The following is a 21,297-nucleotide window of genomic DNA, read 5'->3' on the forward strand; positions in this document are numbered from 1 at the left end:
GTTACACCAGCACCATGGCATAACGCTATTAAATAACGCACCTCCAGCCATGCCTCACCTCCTGACTCTCTCCCGTCCCTCTGTCACCTTCTCATGCTTTTGGGCACTCTGCATGCTGGCTTGAAATGGCGGAGGAGAGGAACGCACTATATTTGCAACTCTCCTCCGCCTGTCAATCAAGCCGGGCAGCCAACCACCTTTCTCCCTGTTTGAAAGGGCGTGCATTGCAAGCTATTTTTTTTAAGTAAAACTTCTCCATTTAGACGCCTATGCATCTAATCATAGATCCATAGTGCTTTTTTTAAATGCAACTCCCTTTGGAATCATTAGCCTTGAAGCTATCTTGTTCCTGATCTTTTTTTTTGGGGGGGGGGGTTAGAGAGGCATGTATAGTGTGTTAACTGGTGGGAATTTTTTTTTTTTTGCTTTGCCTGGACGATTTAATGCATATTCGTTGCTCCACTTTTGGGGATTCCCCAGCTATCACTTTAGAATGGAGGATGTAGCTGTCGGTTTGCTGCTTGAACTCTGGATGTTGGCGACATCATGCAAAACGCCAAAAATATGGCATCTGCAATAAGTTAGCATTACACTTCAGTTTCCAGGTGCAGAAAGAGCTTAAGAGCTAGCAACAAATATCACTAACAAAAAGCCTAAGCAAATCTAGGGTCCATTCCGCATGACTTCAATGTAGCAAGAAGCTTGCAAATTGTAAACACTACTAATTTGCAGTTCCGCAAGACGTCGCACACAATCTGCCACACTCCTGAAACAGTCCCACAAAAAGCGATTTGTTGTAGCACTTAAAGGAAAATCGGAAAAAGTGGATTCACCCTCCGAAAAGTGCTACACTCTTGCAAACAATCTGCAACACTAGCGAAAAAGACCTGTGCGTTCCCATTGTTGCGGTTCCTGGCTCTCTCCTCCGAACTTCTGGCGAAGTGATCGCCATTTTTCTTTTTTCTTGGAGCAAGCAGAAAGCAACGAACCGGCGGGCCTTCATTCACCCAGCGAGGCTTCTCCGGCTACAGTCCCTCCACAGATGTGCTTTAAAGCTCCCCTAAGTCCCCAAGCAAGGTTGACTCAGCCTTCCATCCTTCCGAGGTTGGTAAAATGAGTACCCAGCTTGCTGCTGGGGGGTAAACGGTAATGACTGGGGAAGGCACTGGCAAACCACCCCATATTGAGTCTGCCATGAAAACGCTAGAGGGCGTCACCCCAAGGATCAGACATGACTCAGTGCTTGCACAGGGGATACCTTTACCTTTACCTTTAAGTCCCCAAGCACAACACAGCCCTGTTTGCAAGTTCCCTTTATTTTCGGCTGAAAATCGCGCCCGTGCAGGGGGGGGGATTTTTCTTTTCACTCAGGGGAGTGTGGCAACGATGAATCGCCAGCTCACACGCCAGCTGCCAGCTAGATGGGTCTCTCCGTTGCAACGAATTAACGCATATTTGTTGCAATGTGTGTTTTTTTTAAACTTTTCTTAAAGGGAAAGGGGCTTTCCCGGAGCATGATAACAACCGCCCATTGGCTGTTCGTTTGACTGACGGCCAGGGGCGGGACAAAGCACAGGAAAAATCGCTTCCTGGCTAGCGATTTTTGCAAGACCGGAAACCTGTGGGAAATGAATGAAACGCTATTGGATTCCACTAAAAAAGCAGGTATGCGTAACGCCGAGATTGCACTTTTAAAAATAGTGTTTCCGCTTTGTGGGACCAATTGGCACCATTGGTCCTTGTGGAGAAACATCCTAGTTGTTTTCACCTGGCACCTCAAAAAAAATAGGCACACCATTAGGGGAACCATTACAAAAAGATCATTGTACAATTGAAGACCAGCTACTGAAAAAGCTCTGCCTCTAGTTGCCACCTCCCTTATTTCAGACACTGCAATACACTGAGCACAGCTTCAAAAGCCAACACATGTTTATACACACTTAAGACATATCCTGAAAACAGCTGTTTAATTACCATAGAAAAAAGTTCCATTTCATCAGCAGAATGCCTCAGGGCATCCACATTGTAGCTGATACCAAACTGAGAGAGCAAAAGTCTGAGCTGGTCCTTGAGTTCACCAAGTGCTGTTCTGTGCTGGGGAAGTGCAGAGGTGGCTTCCTGTAAGGGGAAACCTAGAAGTGGGAAGATTCAAACAAATAGCACAGAAATGTTATGTACTGTGAAATTTTGAGAGGCAGCAGCTTCTGAAACAATTTCAAAAAGGTCACATGTGTCCTGGACATTTGAGGTCTGTTTTGGCATTTGAAATATCTCCCTTGGTGCAAATCATTTGCCAGAATTTCATTCATAGGCTCTCTAGCCCAGAATCTACAGGCCCTAAAGAAGCTGAGCAGAAACACAAATTCGAATGACTTTCCTTTCCACCCTTTCTTCTCACTACACAACCTTGAGCTCTGAGGATTCAACAAAATATGTAAATTTTAAGCCAGTGGGCTGATTTACAGCATGTGGATCTTTTCACAAATGTATAGGGCTGGAAGAAGTCACAAGTCCAATCCTATCCTTCAAGGAAGGATCATCCAGCATCTGCTACCCTGGGTAATTTAAACAAACCCAGATGTTTTGTTGTTGTTGTTAGGTGCAAAGTCACATCCGACCCATCATGATCCCATGGACAATGATCCTCCAGGCTTTCCTGTCCTCTACCATTTCCCGGAGTCCATTTAAGTTTGCACCGACTGCTTCAGTGACTACATCCAGCCACCTCATTCTCTGTTGTCCCCTTCTTCTTTTGCCCTCAATTGCCCCCAGCAATAGGCTCTTCTCCAAGGAATCCTTCCTTCTCATGAGGTGGCCAAAGTTTTTGAGTTTCATCTTTAGGATATGGCCTTCTAAGGAGCAGTCAGGGCTGAACTCCTCTAGGACTGACCGGTTTGTTCGCCTTGCAGTCCAAGGGACTTGCAAGAGTCTTCTACAGAACCAGAGTTCAAAAGCCTCAATTTTTTGATGCTCGGCCTTCCTTATGGTCCAACTTTCACAGCCATACATTGCAACTGGGAAGACCATAGCCTTGACTAGACGCACTTTTGTTGGCAGGGTGATGTCTCTACTTTTTAGGATGCTGTCTAGATTTGCCATAGCTTTCCTCCCCAGGAGCAAGCGTCTTTTAATTTATTTGCTGCAGTCCCCATCTGCAGTTATCTTGGAGCCCAGGAAAATAAAATCTGTCACTACCTCCATTTCTTCCCCGTCAATTTGCCAGGAATTGAGAGGGCCAGATGCCATGATCTTCGTTTTCTTGATGTTGAATTTCAAGCCAACTTTTGCACTCTCCTCCTTCACCCGCATCAACAAGCTCTTTAGTTCCTCTTCACTTTCTGCCATTAGAGTGGTATCATCTGCATATCTGAGGTTGTTGATTTTTCTCCCTGCAATGTTGATTCCAATTTGTGACTCATCTAACCCCGCCTTTCTCATGATGTGCTCTGCGTACAAGTTAAATAGGCAAGGCGACAGTATACAGCCTTGCCGAACTCATTTCTCAGTTTTGAACCAATCAGTGATTCCATGCCCGGTTCTCACCGTTGCTTCTTGACCTGCATATAGGTTTCTCAAGAGACAAATAAGATGCTCTGGTATTTCCATCTCTTTAAGAACTTGCCACAATTTGTTGTGCTCCACACAATCAAAGGCTTTAGCATAGTCAATGAAGCAGAAGTATATGTTTTTCTGGAACTCCTTAGCTTTCTCCATGATCCAGCATATGTTGGCAATTTGATCTCTAGTTCCTCTGCCTCTTCGAAATCCTGCCTGTACTTCTGGAAGTTCTCAGTCCACATATTGCTGGAGTTTAGCTTGTGGGATTTTGAGCATAACTTGCTAGCATGAGAAATGAGTGCAATTGTGTGGTAGTTTGAACATTCTTGGCATTGCCCTTCTTTGGGATTGGAATGTAAACTGACCTTTTCCAATCCTGTGGCCATTGTTGAGTTTTCCAAATTTGCTGGCATATTGAGCGTAGCAGTTTTACTGCATCGTCTTTTAAGATTTTGAATAGTTCAACTGGAATGCTGTCACCACCACTAGCTTTATTGTTGCTCAGACTTCCTAAGGCCCATTTGACTTTACATTCCAGGATGTCTGGCTCCAGGTCAGTAACTACCCCATTGTGGTTATCAGGGATGTTAAGCTCGCTCTTGTATAGTTCCTCTGTATAATTACCACTTTTAAAAATCTCTTCTCCTTCTGTGAAGCCCCTACCATTTTGGTCCTTTATCATACCCATCTTTGCATGAAACGTTCTCTTCATATCTCCAATTTTCTTGAAAAGATCTCTGGTCCTTCCCATTCTATTGTTTTCTTCTATTTGTTTGCACTGTTCATTTAAGAAGACATTCTTATCTCTTCTACTTTTTCTCTGGAATTCTGCATTCAATTACGTGTATCTTCCTCTTTCTCCCTTGCCTTTCACTTCCCTTCTCTCCTTAGCTATCTGTAAAGCTTCCTCAGACAGCCATTTTGCTTTCTTGCATTTCTTTTTCTTTGGGATGGTTTTAGTTGCTACCTCTTGTACAATGTTGCGAACCTCCATCCATAGTTCTTCAGGCACTCTGTCTATCAGATCTAATTCCTTAAATCTATTTGTCACCTCTACTGTATATTCGTCAGGGATATGACTTAGTTCATACCTGAGTGGCCTAGTGCTTTTCCATACTTTCTTCAATTTAAGCCTAAATTTTGCAAATTTTGCAAATAATCTGATTTCTGTGTTGACCGTCTGGTGATGTCCATGTGTAGAGTCGTCTCTTGGGTTGTTGGAAAAGAGTGTTTGCTATGACCATTGTATTCTCTTGACAAAATTCGACCAGCCTGTGTTCTGCTTCATTTTGTACTCCAAGGCCAAACTTGCCTGTTATCCCGGTTATCTTTTGGCTTCCTACTTTAGCAATCCAATCCCCCATGATGATAAGCACATCATTTTTTGGCGTTGCTTCTAGAAGGTGTTGCAGGGCTTCATAGAACTGGTCAATTTCATCCTCTTCAGCAGCAGTGGTTGAGGCATAGACCTGGATTACTGTGATGTTGAATGGTTTGCCTTGGATTCGAACTGAGATCATTCTGTCATTTTGGGGATTGTATCCCAAGACTGCTTTTCCTACTCTCTTATTGATTATGAAGGCTACTTCATTTCTTCTGAGAGATTCTTGTCCACAGTAGTATACCTGATGGTCATCTGAATTAAATTCACCCATTCTTAAATTAAATTCACCCAGATGTTTAGGCATCAAGAAACCATAAAACAGGATGCATTTTGGTCTCTGTGGTGCAGTGGTTAAAGAGCAATGGACTCTAATCTGGAGAGCCAGGTTTGATCCCCCACTTGTCATCCACATGCAGCCAGCTGTGTGACCTTGGGTTAGTCACAGATCTCAGAGTTTTCTCAGCCCCACCTACCTCACAGGGTGACTGTGAAAGGAAAGGGAAAGGGAAAGGTTTTTGCAAGCTGCTTTGGAACTCCTTCAGGTAATGAAAAGCAGGGTACAAAAAAAAAGCTCTTCTCTTTTTCTTCACCTCTAGACTTTTTCAGCAACTCTGATGGGAACTCCTTTATTAGTCTCTCCAGATATCTTTCCTTCCATATCTGGCCTTGGATTCAGAGCAATTTTTTGTCTGCAAAAGAATTTCCACCTTTCAGAAATACCTTCCAGTGACTAAAAACAACACATGGTCCATGAGTGACTTTAAACTCTAAATGATTTTCTGTACCGTTTGTTTATTTGATTTATATGCAAATATTTAGATTGCTACTCCCAGAATCAACTGGCTCATGGCAGTTTAAATAAATCTAAAATCCCATAAAACAGGAAAAATACCAATACAAAACCCCAGATGGCGGTAAAATCACAGCAACAGGATAGCCTTCTACACCCCCACCCCCATATCCAACGGTCACCAATCCTCCAGGGGGCAACGTCAAGACAAATCTGTGTTTCTGAGCTTGACAACCTCTTTTTGTGGCTCTGCGAAAAGCCCTCCCCTTTCTTTGGAAGCTGCAATCAAATGTCATCTCTTTTTTAACCCAAGAGCCTAGGAGGCATTACCTGTGCATCTGCAGGGAGCACACATGAAGATGCTGCCTCTGTTATAGGAGGATGCTTGGCTTGGAAACGCCCAGTGTTTTATGATTCATTCTGCCTCTGTGGTAGACATTTTGTAGCTCCTCCTTTTATCCTTCTGCTCTGCTTCAGGATGCTTAGGGCTGATCCTGCGTTGAGCAGAGGGTTGGACTAGATGGCCTGTATGGCCCCTTCCAACTCTATGATTCTATGATTCTACTCTATGATCCCTTTGCTCCTCTAATAGAACCACCATTTGAAAGTTACCTGCTCCATCGCTTCTTGGTCTTTGATCGAGTGTAGAAAGTTACCTGCTCCTTTAAATAACACTGCCCTGTTGACCTTGCTTCTCCTTATGCCTGGAAGATCATCTGCCTGAGGCCACACCTCACTTCCTTCAAATCCCTTCTCAAAAGCCACCTTTCCAACCTAGCTCTAAGTAACCTTCCCTACTGAAACTAAGCACATGGGTGTATTTTCTTCTCTGTCTCTCTCTGCTCTAGTTATTACCTCATGTTACATATTACATGGTAAGCTCTACCTGATGTCACTGTAGAAATAAAAGTGCTATGTATCTCCTAGTTAGTGTATTTTTGAGGGACATTTTCCATATTATACTTAAAAGCCTAAATAAAATTATATCCTACAGATTGCCTGCCAGCTTTATCAACACAGAGAGAATTTTAATTGCCATGCAACAACTTGCTAAAGTTCAACAAGGCTCAAGAGGATTTGTTGAGCTATATGTAATCTAATTTAATATTTCACTGCTTGGCAGTAATGGGCCATCTGTGCTCCTATTCTACACTTCCCCCCACCGTCTTTGCTTTTAATGTTTGTTTAATCTTTTTCTGTTTAATATATGCAGTTCAGATCACTATAGCAGATGAAGGTGGAAACTTTATTTAATTTTACACAGTAAAGCAAACAAAGCCTTGGATAACCTGTTACGGAAAATAAACAGCAAAGAAGCAAGCATCTTCATCTCTATAAAGGCCCATTCTCCCTTCAAAACGGATTCCTAAATCTGCACTACGTAGTTTATTAGTCCCACCTGACTGCTATCCCAAGTTGACCTTCTCTTTCTCAGAACATCTGTTTGCTCAAGATCTCGCCTTTTTTAGCATATTTGCAGCTGCCATAAAGATTACTGTCATCCTTGCACAGGATTTCAAGATTTCGAATCCTGCCACTATAAAAGTTATCAGCAGGTTGATGACACCGTATTTCTTTCTCTTGTGCAAAAGCAATTCATTCCAACAATGAAGTTGCACCCGGTACTTCAGAAACATGGCTCTTCATTAGGTTTCAAAAGATGCTTGAGTGGTTGCCAGCTCTAAATGAGCAATATAATCCATAACATAGTATGGGCTAGCATTAAATGTAAATTCTGCAAGATATCGTCCCAAGCATCCAGAAACTATTGGGCAACCCTCTGAAAATGAATCTCTTTATATAATTCTAGACTTCTCCCAATGACCTATATAAAGAGGAATGGAGTAAACACCAGCTCACAGTCCCTGTTCACATTATCACAACTAACACGTTCAGGATTAAATGCTGGCCATTGCCATAGCAATGAGAGCTCTGGACTTAGTGTCAGGAAGCATGAGTTCAAATTCTTACTCTGCTTAGTTATTTCAAGTTTCAGCAGCACAGAAGTATCTAAAGACTTTTCAGAAGCATATAAAGTCAACAAACCAATCATAACAAACTAGATTCAGAGCGCTCAAATCACATGTGGCAGTAACAACTGTTTCTTTTAAAGCAGAAGACAGCAGTAGCATTTACTGTTTGAACTAAAACAGCTTGCCTGTCTCAGCTTATTCATAAGAAAAAGGGCAAAAGTCTTCTACCTGATAGGTTAGCTTTGTCCATTTAGGGAGTCTTTGACCTCCTGGGAGTCCCATGGAAGTCTCTTTGTGTTCCACGAAGGAAGAGAGATGTAGGGTACAAACTGAACAAACAAACCTCAAGGAGGATGTTTACCCTCAAACATCCGCACAATTATTGTTAAAACAACCATGTATAGAAAGACTCTTAAGGCAGGGGTGGGTAAACTGTGGCCCTCCAGATGTCCATAGACTACAATTCCCATGAGCCCCTGCCAGTGTTTGCTGGAGAGCCACAGTTTGCCCACCCCTGCTCTAAGGCATGTGAATTTAATAATTGTTTCTTACCACCTGCTGCTGAGGCATCAGGTGAGATAAAGAACTGAATATTGGAAGACAAAGATTCCAGTTTTCGGGCAGCTCTGTCTTTATCCCAGTCACCATGGCCTCGATGCCTACCAATGGCCACCTCCGTCCTGTGAGAGAAAGGCAAGTACTGGAGTACCTACAGAGGTGAACACAAATGTTTTTATGAGAACTGGGCTAGAAGAACAAATGCAACCAATGTGACTCTAAAGCAATGCAGGTCTTGAGCCTTCTCCCAAAGAACCATGGGAACAATTTTGATGTTGTTGGTCTCTAGTAGGTCAATTACCATGAGGGTTTGCCAGCCCGGTCACAGAAATACAATCAATACAAGTTCTTGGAAGAAAAACACAGCAAGCTGCTGTGTTGAGGAGGCTTCACCTTCTTGACATCTTTAGGAGGACCTAAAGTAGCTATTAGAGCCTCTTGTGGTGCAGAGTGGTAACGTAGTAGACATGCAGTCTGAAGCTCTGCCTATGAGGCTGGGAGTTCAATCCCAGCAGCCGGCTCAAGGTTGACTCAGCCTTCCATCCCTCTGAGGTCAGTAAAATGAGTACCCAGCTTGCTCCTGGGGGGTAAACGGTAATGACTGGGGAAGGCACTGGCAAACCACCCTGTATTGAGTCTGCCATGAAAACGCTGGAGGGCGTCACCCCAAGGGTCAGACATGACTCGGTGCTTGCACAGGGGATACCTTTACCTTTTTAAAGTAGCTATAGGCCACTGAATGTGTTATATATTTTCACCACATAAAGACGTGGTGAATACTACACATTGACTGAGTAATACACACTACAGGGGGATGGGTTAGAGCAGGCTTTCTCAACCAGGGTTTCATGAAAGGCAGAGTTGGAGATAGCAATGTATCTGGAATAGAAGGGATTGCAACTAGTCTAACTTTCCCGATCAGTCTTGCTACAGCTAGTTGCTGGCTTCACAGCCTATGGAGCCCAAAAACATTGCAGCAGATTCTTGTTATTGGTTTATAGGTAAGCAACTGTAGTTCTGTTCTACTGACTGAAAATTGGGAACAGGAAACTGAAACTCTGGATGGGGCATGATAGAATGCTATAGTTTTATAATGAGAACCCTACTGTAGGGAACCTGCATTTAAGCATGAAATCTGATCAGAAACCTTCACTTCCTTTTTCAGTGCTACTCCGCTCTGGATCAGGGTCATCCTCAGCCTTTTCTGATTACTTTGTGCCTGACGTATGATAAGTAGGGAAGAACTGTGTTTCAGGGTATCCAAGCAGCAGTCTAATCCCCTAAAGTTCTGAGCAGGGTCTTGCTCCAAAGGTGAAAAGGTCAGCCCTTACTTCTCCTCACACGCCCCCCCCCCCCAAAGACTTGCATCAGTACACATATTTTTCCTGCCTTATGCAGTTGGCAAAGTTTAATGATGTGAAATGTGGCTCAAAGTTTCTGTAATTATTTTTCACAGTTTTCTTACCCCAATGTAGTTGTGGATGGCTTTAAGCGAGTGCAGGTGACATACCAGCCATTGTGTGTAAATAGCTAGGTCTTCCTGAGTCACTAAACTGGTGGGATTTTCCTGTCCTGAAAGGAAGTTCTCTCGTGCCCTTGACAGTCTTGTGGCCCTTTGAACTGCATCTTTATATTCCTGCATGATGTGAACCACTTGTTTCTGTGGAGAGGGTGAGACAGAGAGGTTATTTTCAGCTGAAACCTATTCATTAGCTAGAAATGCAAAAGAATAGGCTTGCTCTTGTGGAGAGAAATCTTTGTTCAGGTGTAGGATGTTAAATTTATAGAGGCCGGTGCTATCCTCAAGATACATCTGAAACCTTCAAAAGTTGGATAGACTTTTTCATTTTTTAAAGTTTTCTGAGCTCTGGTAATGTGACCAGATTTTAACATTGGTAAAGCGGGACACCATTGATGGGGACGGGGGGGGGCACCATTGACGGGGGGGGTCTTGATTAAAAATTTGGTCTATATGGAGCAACAAAAAGTTTCATAGAACGCATAGAACGCAAAAATAGTATTGTAATATATATTTTTAAAATTTCAACATAAATACAATTTGCCAGGTACCTCCAGATGTCCCTCCAAAAGTGGGACAATCTGGTCACCTTCATCTTAAGGTCTCATAAATTATAGTTACCATACCTCAATATATTTTCTAGATTGCTCAAAGACTGCTGCTATGGTCTATCCTGAGAACCAATTTACATGTGCAGCAGAATCATCTGGCACAGGTTTTCTTGGACTTTTAAATTAAGAGCTCTACAGCCTGAAGTGTTACAGTTCTGCATAAAGAACCCCCTGCGGATAGACAACTAGCATCACCGCTGGGAGCAGTTATAGCCTAGTTTTCTGTGAATGTGGAGGTCTCCACTCCATATATCTAAAAATGGTGGAGGAGAACAGAATTCAAGCTGGCATCTTTGCTGTTCTCATTAATAGAACCTTATAAAAACAGTTGCTTTCTGCTAACAAAAAACGAGCAAAATAAGGAGTCATTTTTTACTAATTTTAAAGTTTTACTACAGACTCCCACATTGTACCTCATGATTTTTCCAAGAGTCTGCTAATCCCCAGGAGTAGCATTTTTGGGAGCAGAGTGGGCCTCAGAGACAAGACAGAGCAAGAAAGATCTGTTTTGTGAGTGGATCTACTCATGGTCCTTTGAATCTAATTTAGCAATGTGTAACAAAAGGAAATAAAATCCATATTTACTGCCTTATCACTCAATTTAAAGCAAACTTCCTAAAGCAATTTAAAATTAAACACATTGTTGACCTCTATTATTTATTATGGAAAAAAGCATACATGCTTCTAGTAGCATTTGTAACACTCTGAGATTTCCATACCTTGTAGAGAGGATATAGTTGTTCGATAACACTGCTGTGCTGACAAAATCTCTTCCATCTAAGCATGTATAAATATTTGCTTTGGATCAACTGGGCAATTCTGTCTGTAAAAAACTTTATAAAAAGCCACACACATTAAAACTGGAGCACTGCTCCCACATCAGGCTTTAATAAAGTAATGTCACACATGCAGCTGGGAATAACAGGTCACTCAGTCATACATACAAATGACAAAAAGTAGAAGTTTCTCCAACTGAACTGAAATAAAAGCTTCAGGAGGTCAGAAAAATAAATGAAAGTGCCATCTTGGAGATGATTAACTGGAGAAAATGATGTTATTCTGTTTACCGCCAAGGTGGATATTTGAATGATAGAAATATTTACTGGATAGCTAGAGATTTTAAATATTTTATGCTACGATTATAAGTAGACTGAACCCCTTTGCACATGCCTCACTTGAGCAGTGTAGAAGTTAATTCCCTATCTATAATCAATACAATCTTTTAGCACCAACTAAATCTGACATCCTATCTGGTTTCTCTAACAATTCCCTGCCATTCTGAAGAACTCTGTTAAAATCCTTAATATCTTTCTGCCATCATTCTTTCATTATGCTAACACCTCCATCATATACACATGTCTAGTTATGCTCATGTTGGTATGCAATTAGTGGGACCAAATTTTATTAATTCTGTCCCACATAATCCTAGAACAATGATCAGCTGGCCAAGATCCATGCAACTGGCTCTATCAACACCATTCCAGTATTCATCCACAGCTCCTTAGATCACATGATAGGTATGAGCTCCCACATGCTGCTGAGTTAACATGTGAATGGAATTAGCAGTCAGACCTCTCCTTGCTTTGAGGGAAATTTGCCCACAAATACCCTTTATCAGTGTTGCATGCATCCTGCTAGTATATTGCTCTACAATTGCATCTCAGAGCTTGAATATACAAGTGAGTGTCAGTTTTACTAAAGGCTGACCAGCAATGTCTGCAGTCATGCAAAAATGGGAATGTATACTATCCAGTCAGATGCTATACTTTCCAGAAGCTGCCTGGATTCCTCAGCCCACAGGGGTTCTCAGCTGCAAGCTTTTCTTTGTCCTCCATAGAAACAATGCTTATTTGCAGGTCAATGGCACACCTAGAAATGTACTAATCTTATTGCCCTTTCAGTGCTCTTTCCTTCTCTGACTAACTCCATTAGCCATTATTAATATATCTGCCATACTTGCACCCGTTTCTTGCCCTCTAATCCCAGGGTTGTCAAAACACTATTTGCATTTTTTGCCTAATTCAGTCAATATAACTAAGTTTTTGTCCTTTACCTGGGAAACTCATCTAGGATCCACCTAGAGCAATCATCAGAACCATTCTGTACCCGTTAAAAAAAGTGAAATCCTTACCTTTTGTAAACACCATATTTTTGGCATTTTGCATGATGTTGTGAACATTCAGCGTTACAGCAGCAAACCGGCAGTTACATCCTCCATTTTAAAGCGCTTGCAGGGGAATCACATAAACTGGATTCCCCCTGCCATGTAGCATGAGCAGGATGAGAGCAGCCAGCAAGCGACTAGCAAAAGACATGTGCATTGCCAAAGTAGTGAGATCTCCAGCTCCAGTGCCCACCCTCAAACCTGCCTCCCTCTCTTCACCCGGAACTGGGCTTTCTATTTTTTTTAACTGCCTGGAGCAACAAATAGGCACACAATCACCCAGGCCGAGCACAAAATAAACTTTTCCTCACCAGTTTGCCCATAAAGCATGCTTCTTATATGTCTTCTCTATGTTTATAGATGAAAAGGTTATAACATAAAGTCTAAATGGTCAAACATATGATCAAACATAAAGAGTCAACTGAAACGGGATCCTAGGTAAGTGACCCACTTTCTGTTTTATCTTTGTCAGTGGTTGCTCTTCCAATATACTGTCATAGTAGTAGTCGTAGTATCACATCGGCAAAATTCTCATAATCGTCTGGGGATTTCATAAACTTGGGATTTCATAAAGTGGGGCACTTTATGAAATCCCCAGACGATTATGAACATTTTGCCGATGTGATTCTATGACTGCTACTATGACAGTATATTGGAAGAGCAACCACTGAAGAAGATAAAACAGAAAGCGAGTCACTTAACCTAGGATCCCGTTTTGGTTGACTCTTTATGTTTGACCATATGTTTGACCATTTAGACTTTATGTTATAACCTTTTCACCTATAAACATAGAGAAGACTACTATATCATTGTGCCTCGTGATTTCCTTTTTTCTTCTGAGTCCACATTGAGGAATCCACGGTTCTATACTTAAAAAGTAGAAGTTGCCATGCAACCCACTGAAGTTTTGCTCTAAGTATTATATAATAGTCTGACTTACCGTTTTTAGTTCAACAGAAAGATCATTTAAGATCTCCCCATCTTGGTTGGTTCCCTTACACTGATGGCTATTATATGGAACCATTTATTTCCTATTTGTTACACACAGTCTTCCATTGACGGACCTATGAATCCCCCATGAATTCATTGTGACAAAAAGGGTTGCACAGCTTAGAGACAATCCTAAGTAGGTCTACCAGAAGTAAGTCCTATTTTATTCCATGGTGCTTATGCCCAGAAAAGTGGTTTTAGGATTTCAGTCTCAAGTGCAATCCTAAGGACACATACTATGGAGTAAATCCTATTAAGATCAACATATGTGATGTAATGAGAGCCTCCTCTTCCTTCATATTATTTTACAAAATTTTAAGCTATTTCATGGAGTCTTCCACTATAGTGATTGGGAAGACTTTATCTAACAGCCAGATCACTGTAAATAATGTTGACATATCTGGGGGAAATTTGATTTTTTCCTATTTAATTTTTTAAAAAAGAATCCATGGTTGAGATCCAAAGAACCATAACACTCCTTTTGTGAGCATCAAGAGGTTTGGGATTTATTTTTCTCTGACAGTTCCTCCCATTTTTCTTTGGCGGGCACTGATATTCACTTGTGAAAACATACAGAAAAATCATTAATTCCACTGGAGTTGCACCAGCCTTAGTACAAGTGTAAGCAGTTATTTAGAACAATTTTGCCGTACTACTCAAAAACAACAGGATAAAATATGCAACCAACATTTGTAGTGGAAAAAAACAAGAGTACCACCTCCCTTCCTCTCTTACCCCATGCCCATCAGGCATTTTTAAACATTCCCTCTTCTCTGACCAGGGAGAAGTCTGTCCAAGAACAAAGAAACACAATAACTACTTACCTCCTTGCAATATCTTACATACACAAATATATAGTAGAAGCAAACAGACTTTTAAATCACACAGCATGTGAATACTGCTTTAGTTGCCCATAGTTCAGCCACTGGACATTTGCGCAGCAATCTGGAATCTAATCTTATTGTTAACAAGTCCATTAGTTGTGCTGTCAATCCCAATTGCACATGGCTTCTTTCTGACATACACAACGACTGGCAGGACACTGATCTCAGACTACACGCTGAAATAAACCAAATATTATGTATAAAATCCCCACTCATTTACTTCTGCTAAGAATTGAAAAAATAATACTTCCTGACAATTAGCAATCACAGCTTAAGAAAGGGAAGTTGCTTTGTTATGTTACACCTCCATCTGCTTGACAAGGCCAAGGTTATTCTTTGTGCTTTTGACCCTGCAAAGCTGGAGGACTTCAGACTTGCCAGGATGTACTTGTGACACACATTGTTATTAGGCAGAAAGTTTCCAATGCAAAACATGTATCATTTTCTTTGTCTGTAGTCAGAGCCATGATGGTTTGTTTAACATCTTTTAATGTTTAAGGAGCCATAATGTTCACCCATGCTATAAATACATACTGGAAAATTCTAAATGGGTCTGGGTCTTAAAATCCCAGAAAGAGAACAAAATTACCTGATGCAGCAATAAAGGTAAGCTTTCAGAAGTGTATTCTCTTTTCAGACAGCTCTCTAGTTCTCTCTGCAGGACATCAGCCTGAATTACAAGTGGCTTTGCTCCTGCTACCTACAAAGACATCAAGACACAATTGGGAGCTTTGAAGTGAAATTATATTTATTTAGGACACCTTTGATGTAGCAATTGGATTCTGCAGACATCACAGGGACAGTCTGATCACTTGGCTTGTTTGTTTTTATCATGGACTGGGAGCTCAGCAGGTGGAATTCATCATGCTCTTTTCTTTCCTGGAACTCACTGACAGTGAATTATCACTTTTCTCCACCCTCACATCTTATAACAGAGAGGATTTAATCCATGAATTAAAGGAGACTGGAAGATAATAAAAATTAAAGCATAGATGTTAGCTAAAAATTCCACACACAACCCCCTCCCCAGTTTACATAAGAAAATGGCTTCTGAAATCGCCTTTAATTAATCATTTATTACCACCCACTTTTCTCATTGAGACTCTACAAAGATTACCTTGTGTAAAACACTGCCACAGGGGTCCTGTGCATATGTGCCTCCAAGGCCTTACGTAGAAGATTTACTATGGTATTTGACCAGAATACAAAATATATACAGATAAATTAAAATTTATGAAGTTATAAAACTGGACAATTCTAAGGATCGTAAATGACAATACTGTTAAAATTTAAGATTGGATAATTTAAGGTACATTACAAATTTAGCTATCCTTTGGCATATTTCCTCCCGATTCCTTCCAAAAATTCCTAATCTTGGTAACCAATGAAATAAATTTGGTTAGTGCAGAAATTAACTCAGACAGCATTTTCTTAAGTGTGCCAGAATTCTGCCTAGTTAGTGGGAGAGACGTCATAAGTTCTTTCCTAATTTGTTTATATAGTTTATATTCAAAAAGCACACACTCTGTTGTCTCTATACTTCCATCCTAACAGATGCATGAACAATACTGCTTGGGTATTTTTATATCTATATATCTTCCTTAAGTGCAGACATGTGCAGGAGCACAATGTTCTCTAAGACCTCAGCCTTCCCAACCAGCATGATCTATGTATTATCAGGAATCAAGCTGATTCAATGGTAGCAGAAAAGTAAAATTTATTTGCCATTGTAGGTGATGTCTCATAGGTCTTCTAACAGCACGCCATGCTGCCAACACTTCCTGACTCTCTTCAGGTCACCCAGCCGTCACTTAAACCAAGGAGCTGGGTTCTACCTTGAGGGTGGGAAAATAGAGCTTCTCACGCCAGCATCTCTTCAGATGGGACAGATAAACAGGAAGCACTCTTACCTATCACTGACTGTCTTTGAAAACTCCCACCCTTGTATCTACCATCTCCAATGTGCACTGCAATAGAACATTCAAACATCTACCCTGTAGACCCTTAGTGAAAGATTAACATAGTCTCACTTGCTTATATTGTATCTGTTATTGTGGGTATGAATCACTCAGTTTGTGTGCTGCTAAACCTAAGGAAATCTCATAGGCAATCCCCTCCTTTCCAAATCTAATGTCAGGCATATTCTAAATAGAAGAGTTGGTTCTTATATGCCGCTTTTCTCTCTCCGAAGGAATCTCAAAGCAGCTTACAGTCTCCTTCCCTTTCCTCTCCCCACCATAGACACCCTGTGGGGTAGGTGAGGCTGAGAGAGCCCTGATATTACTGCTTGGTCAGAACAGCTTTATCAGTGCTGTGGAGAGCCCAAGGTCACCCAGCTGGTTGCATGTGGGGGAGCGCAGAATCAAACCCAGTTTGCCAGATTAGAAGTCTGCACTCCTAACCACTACACCAAACTGGCTCCCAAAGTAATGAGTTTAGAAACCTCATTAAATTCAGTTCCCAGCAAGTGTGTTTAGGCTAGCACTCATAATCTGAAAATTGTTTGTTATTCTTTGTAATATGTTCTGATGAAGTGTTTCACAAGGATGTTTCCATCACTTATTAGTAAACAGTGGAACAAAGATCGAGTCCAGTGGCACCTTTTAGACCAAGTAAGTTTTATTCAAGATATAAGCTACTTCAGACCAATACAGCTATCCACTTGAATTTACCTGTAAACATTTCTTTAGTGCCAACTCTCTTTCTCTTCTGAAAAAAGAAATATCCTTTGGTAGAGGAACAGAGCTGTGAAAGATTATTTAAAAAAACTGCTTTAGATTAGTATAACATTATCACAAATGGAAGTTTCAAACCTCCTCAATATGGTTTAAGTGATGACATGTAAAATTCTAGGTTCTCCTTGTGAGGAACAAGCCAAACAGCTACAAGGAACCATCAGAGCAAAAATAAGTGTCCCCCAGAAGCAGGAACATTGTATGGATCAACCTAATTTAACACAATTCCAGCTGTTTACTGTTGTCTTAAATAAAGCTGGATTTTACATATATACTGAAAGTTTTATGGTTTCTTCAGATTACAGTTGCATGATATCTGTAATCTGACTATTCTTGTGCATATGGTAGGAGGTTATAATATTGCATAGATGAAAATAATACCGCATTTATTAGATCAGTAAATTTGATTTAAAATTGCAGACTACCACCAGTTTCAGGGCTTGCACTGCTTTCATGGGAAATACAGACAAAATGCTAATTACAGAGTGAATTTGATACCAACTGTGGTCATACCACGTTGATCTTCAACAAGACCACAAACACTCTTAGGAGAAAAGAGAAAGCTTGATAACAGATACTAGAGGAAAAGACAGTTCGACAGAGCAGGAGAGAGGTAGACAGAACTGGATGGAATTAGTAAAAATAAAAATAAGATTTTTTTAATTTAAGAAGAGAGGAAGAAGAAGAAGAGTTGGTTCTTATATGCCGCTTTTTTCTCCTTGAAGGAGGCTCAAAGTGGCTTACATTCGCCTTCCCTTTCCTCTCCTCACAACAGACACCCTGTGAGGTGGGTGAGGCTGAGAGAGCTCTGATATCACTGCTCAGTCAGAACAGCTTTATCAGTGCTGTGGCGAGCCCAAGGTCACCCAGCTGGCTGCATGTGGGGGAGGAGCAGAGAATCAAACCCAGCTTACCAGATTAGAAATCCTTACTCCTAACCACTACACCAAACCACTACACCAAAAATTTAAATGCTGTGGTTGGACTAAAGGGATGAACCTAGAAGTGTCCCACAACCACTAACATCAGCTTTGGGGAGGGGTTCACATGATGCAGCTGGGAGAATGAGAAGGTGGGGGATCTCCTTCAGACAACGGAAAACTGGCAGTGTTTGGTAGAACTATTCACACACAAACTCTATACAGATAAATCAACTAGTGCAGACTATTGGTCAAATATTTAAAAATGCAGAACTTGTTATTTCAGCTAACTGTAATAAATACTAAGGTCATTGATGGGAGTGGGTTGCTTTGGTCCCTTAATAAGATCAGCCTTACCTATAAGCCTTGTGTGGTGTTCCCTGTAGAACCCCATTCTCCTCTATTTCTGTCTTCAGTTCAGCCAGCTGCACTGCTAACTCCTTTTCTACCTGCTGGACCCTCTCAGTTGATGAGATCTTGTAAATTTCATCCATTTTGCCTTGCATCACAAAAGGAAAATGCAATGTAAGCTCCTAGTTCATATATACTCTCAACCATAAGTACAGATGTATAATCAAATTTGTATGACTGTGCATGAGTACATTTATGCTGGATATTCTTCCCGTATGATAACTAAAAATCTACATTTCCTTTGGTATTACTATATCACCTGAATATTCAAAGCTACTGTTTCAGGTTTCTGTACAATTGTGTATCCTCACTTTTGCCATCAGCTGACATTAAGCTGCTCCCAACATTCTGCTCCTTCATTGAGGAATATCAGTCCTCCAAAGGCATCCTGTGATGGGCATCCTGTGATTAATCAGGGAGGTCTCCAGAACACCTTGTAGTTCCAATGTAAACCGCCCTGAGCCCAAAGGGAGGGTGATGGATGGATGGATGGATGGATGGATGGTGTAAATGGTTACTTTCTAAGAGTGAGAATTCTGCCCTGTTTGTAAATGTTTACAGGGATTCGGGGGGGGGGGGGAGGGATTCAAAATAAAATAAGTCTACATTGTAATTTGATTGTGGCATAAATGCTCATCAACTTGAGCCCTGAACGGATAGGCTTGTGTGGTTTCCCTGTTGCATTGCACTGTCAATTCATGCTACATATGGGATTCCCCCATAGTTTCCCTGCCCCGAGTCCCTCATCATTCCCCTCCCCACAACAGCTTTTCATTGTAAAAAAAAATAGGTATTGTTATATTGCTATGTGTGCATTACATTCTCTGAATTCCTAGCTTTCTTCCCCCCCCCCCTTTTAAGTAAGTCTCGACCCCTGTTTGTTACAGAGATATGTTCTTTCACTTAAATCTCTGCAATGAAATGGGCTATATTTATATTTTTAAAGAAGAATTAAAACTGCTAATTCAGAGCACTTTACAAAAATTATTACAGCAATACTCCACTGCCATTTTTTAAAAAAACCCAAAGCCCTCCACTGGCAGGGAAAGGAAATGGGTGTTGTGTGGGTAGGACTCAGAAAGTCTAGATTTGCCCTCTCACATGGCAGTATACCAGGCTTTGCTGCAATCTTTCCCAAAAATTCACAGCCAAGATGGTTTGAGAAGGACTGAAGAAAAGCCAGAAAAACACGCCACAACACTGTGGAGAAGCAGGAGAAAGTTCTTCTTCAGGATCAAAACAGGAACAAATAGCCTGTACAGAAATGCCTTTGCCAGATATACACCAGGTCTTGCCTTCAGAAAACAGCTTTGTAAACCTTGGCACCAAAAGGTCATCAAATGCAAGGGGTAACAGGAAATCTCATTTTAAACTGGCACATGTTTAGCGGAAATATCATGTAATAGGCATGAGCTTGTGGGGAGTCCACATCTCCATGCTGTCATGAAGGATCTGTCCTGGGGCCTGTGTTGTTCAACATATTTATAAATGGTTTGGATGAGGGATTAGAGGGGATGCTTATTAAATTTGCAGATGATACTAAACTGGGAGGGGTAGCAAACACAACTGAAGACAGAATAAGAATATAGGATGATCTTGATAGGCTCGAGAAGTGGGCTAAACTGAATAAAATGAAATTCAATAGGGACAAATGTAAAGTTCTGCATTTAGGTAGGGAAAACCAAATATACCAATATAGGATGGGGGAGACTTGTCTTGGCAGTAGCATATACAAAAAGGATCTAGAAGTCTGAGCAGACCATACATTGAACATGAGTCAACAGTGTGACTCAGTGGCTAAAAAGGCAAATGGGATTTTGGGCTGTATCAAACGGAGTATCGTGTCCAGATCACGGGAGGTGATGGTGCCGCTTTACTCTGCTGCGGTTTGGCCTCACTTGGAGTACTGTTTTGGGCACCCCAGTTGAGTTCAGTTTTGGGCACCCCAGTTGAAAAGGGATGTAGACAAACTGGAGCATATCTAGAGGAGGGCAACAAAGATGGTGAGGGGTTTGGACACCAAGACATATGGTCTGTTTAGCCTGGAGAGGAGACATCTGAGAGGGGATTTGATAAACATCTTCAAGTATTTAAAAGGGGGCCATATGGAGGATGGAGCAGAATTGTTCTCTCTTGCCTCAGAGGGACAGTCCAGAACGAATGGGATGAAATTAATTCAAAAGAAATTCCATCTAAACATCTGGAAGAAGTTCCTGGCACAGCGGTTTCTCAGTGGAACAGGCTTCCTCGGGAGGTGGTGGGTTCTCCATCTTTGGAAATTTTTAAACAGAGGCTGGATAGCCATCTGATGGAGAGGCTGATTCTGTGAAGCGATAGGGATGTGTGTGTCCTAGATAGTGCAGGGGGTTGGACTAGATGACCCATAAGGTCCCTTCCAACTCTATTATTCTATGATTCTAAGCTCACTGGAGAACCTTGCCCTAGCATTTAGTTCACCCCACAAGTGGGCCTTAATGAGCCTCTTGTGGCGCAGAGTGGTAAGGCAGCCGCCTGAAAGCTTTGCCCATGAGGTTGGGAGTTCAATCCCAGCAGCCGGCTCAAGGTTGACTCAGCCTTCCATCCTTCCAAGGTCGGTAAAATGAGTACCCAGCTTGCTGGGGGGTAAACGGTAATGACTGGGGAAGGCACTGGCAAACCACCCCGTATTGAGTCTGCCATGAAAACGCTAGAGGGCGTCACCCCAAGGGTCAGACATGACCCGGTGCTTGCACAGGGGCTACCTTTACCTTTACCTTTTACAGGTGGGCTGGTTAGGGGTAACAGGGCATCCCCTCAGGAG

At 41.6% G+C, this 21,297-nt stretch overlaps 1 protein-coding gene across 8 annotated transcripts in view; it reads right to left on the bottom strand.

The window, feature by feature from the left end:
- Positions 1-21,297, bottom strand: part of LOC143819972 (uncharacterized) — a 103,666-nt gene that overhangs the window by 80,601 nt on the left and 1,768 nt on the right. For 7 of the 8 annotated variants that reach the window (XM_077302310.1, XM_077302283.1, XM_077302324.1 and 4 more), the window contains exons 2-8: positions 18,444-18,585; positions 17,104-17,176; positions 15,021-15,131; positions 11,113-11,226; positions 9,729-9,923; positions 8,258-8,414; positions 1,975-2,132 (exon numbers count right to left, since the gene is read on the bottom strand). In XM_077302310.1, the coding sequence (XP_077158425.1) occupies positions 1,975-2,132; positions 8,258-8,414; positions 9,729-9,923; positions 11,113-11,226; positions 15,021-15,131; positions 17,104-17,176; positions 18,444-18,580 (945 nt within the window). In that variant the 5' untranslated portion in view covers positions 18,581-18,585. Of the gene's footprint in view, positions 1-1,974; positions 2,133-8,257; positions 8,415-9,728; positions 9,924-11,112; positions 11,227-14,371; positions 14,977-15,020; positions 15,132-17,103; positions 17,177-18,443; positions 18,586-21,297 lie in introns of those variants that run through there. The other variant, XM_077302331.1, reaches the window with a different exon arrangement.

Source organism: Paroedura picta, chromosome 1 (genome assembly GCF_049243985.1).
Source record: "Paroedura picta isolate Pp20150507F chromosome 1, Ppicta_v3.0, whole genome shotgun sequence".
NCBI classification, from domain to species: Eukaryota; Metazoa; Chordata; class Lepidosauria; order Squamata; family Gekkonidae; genus Paroedura; species Paroedura picta.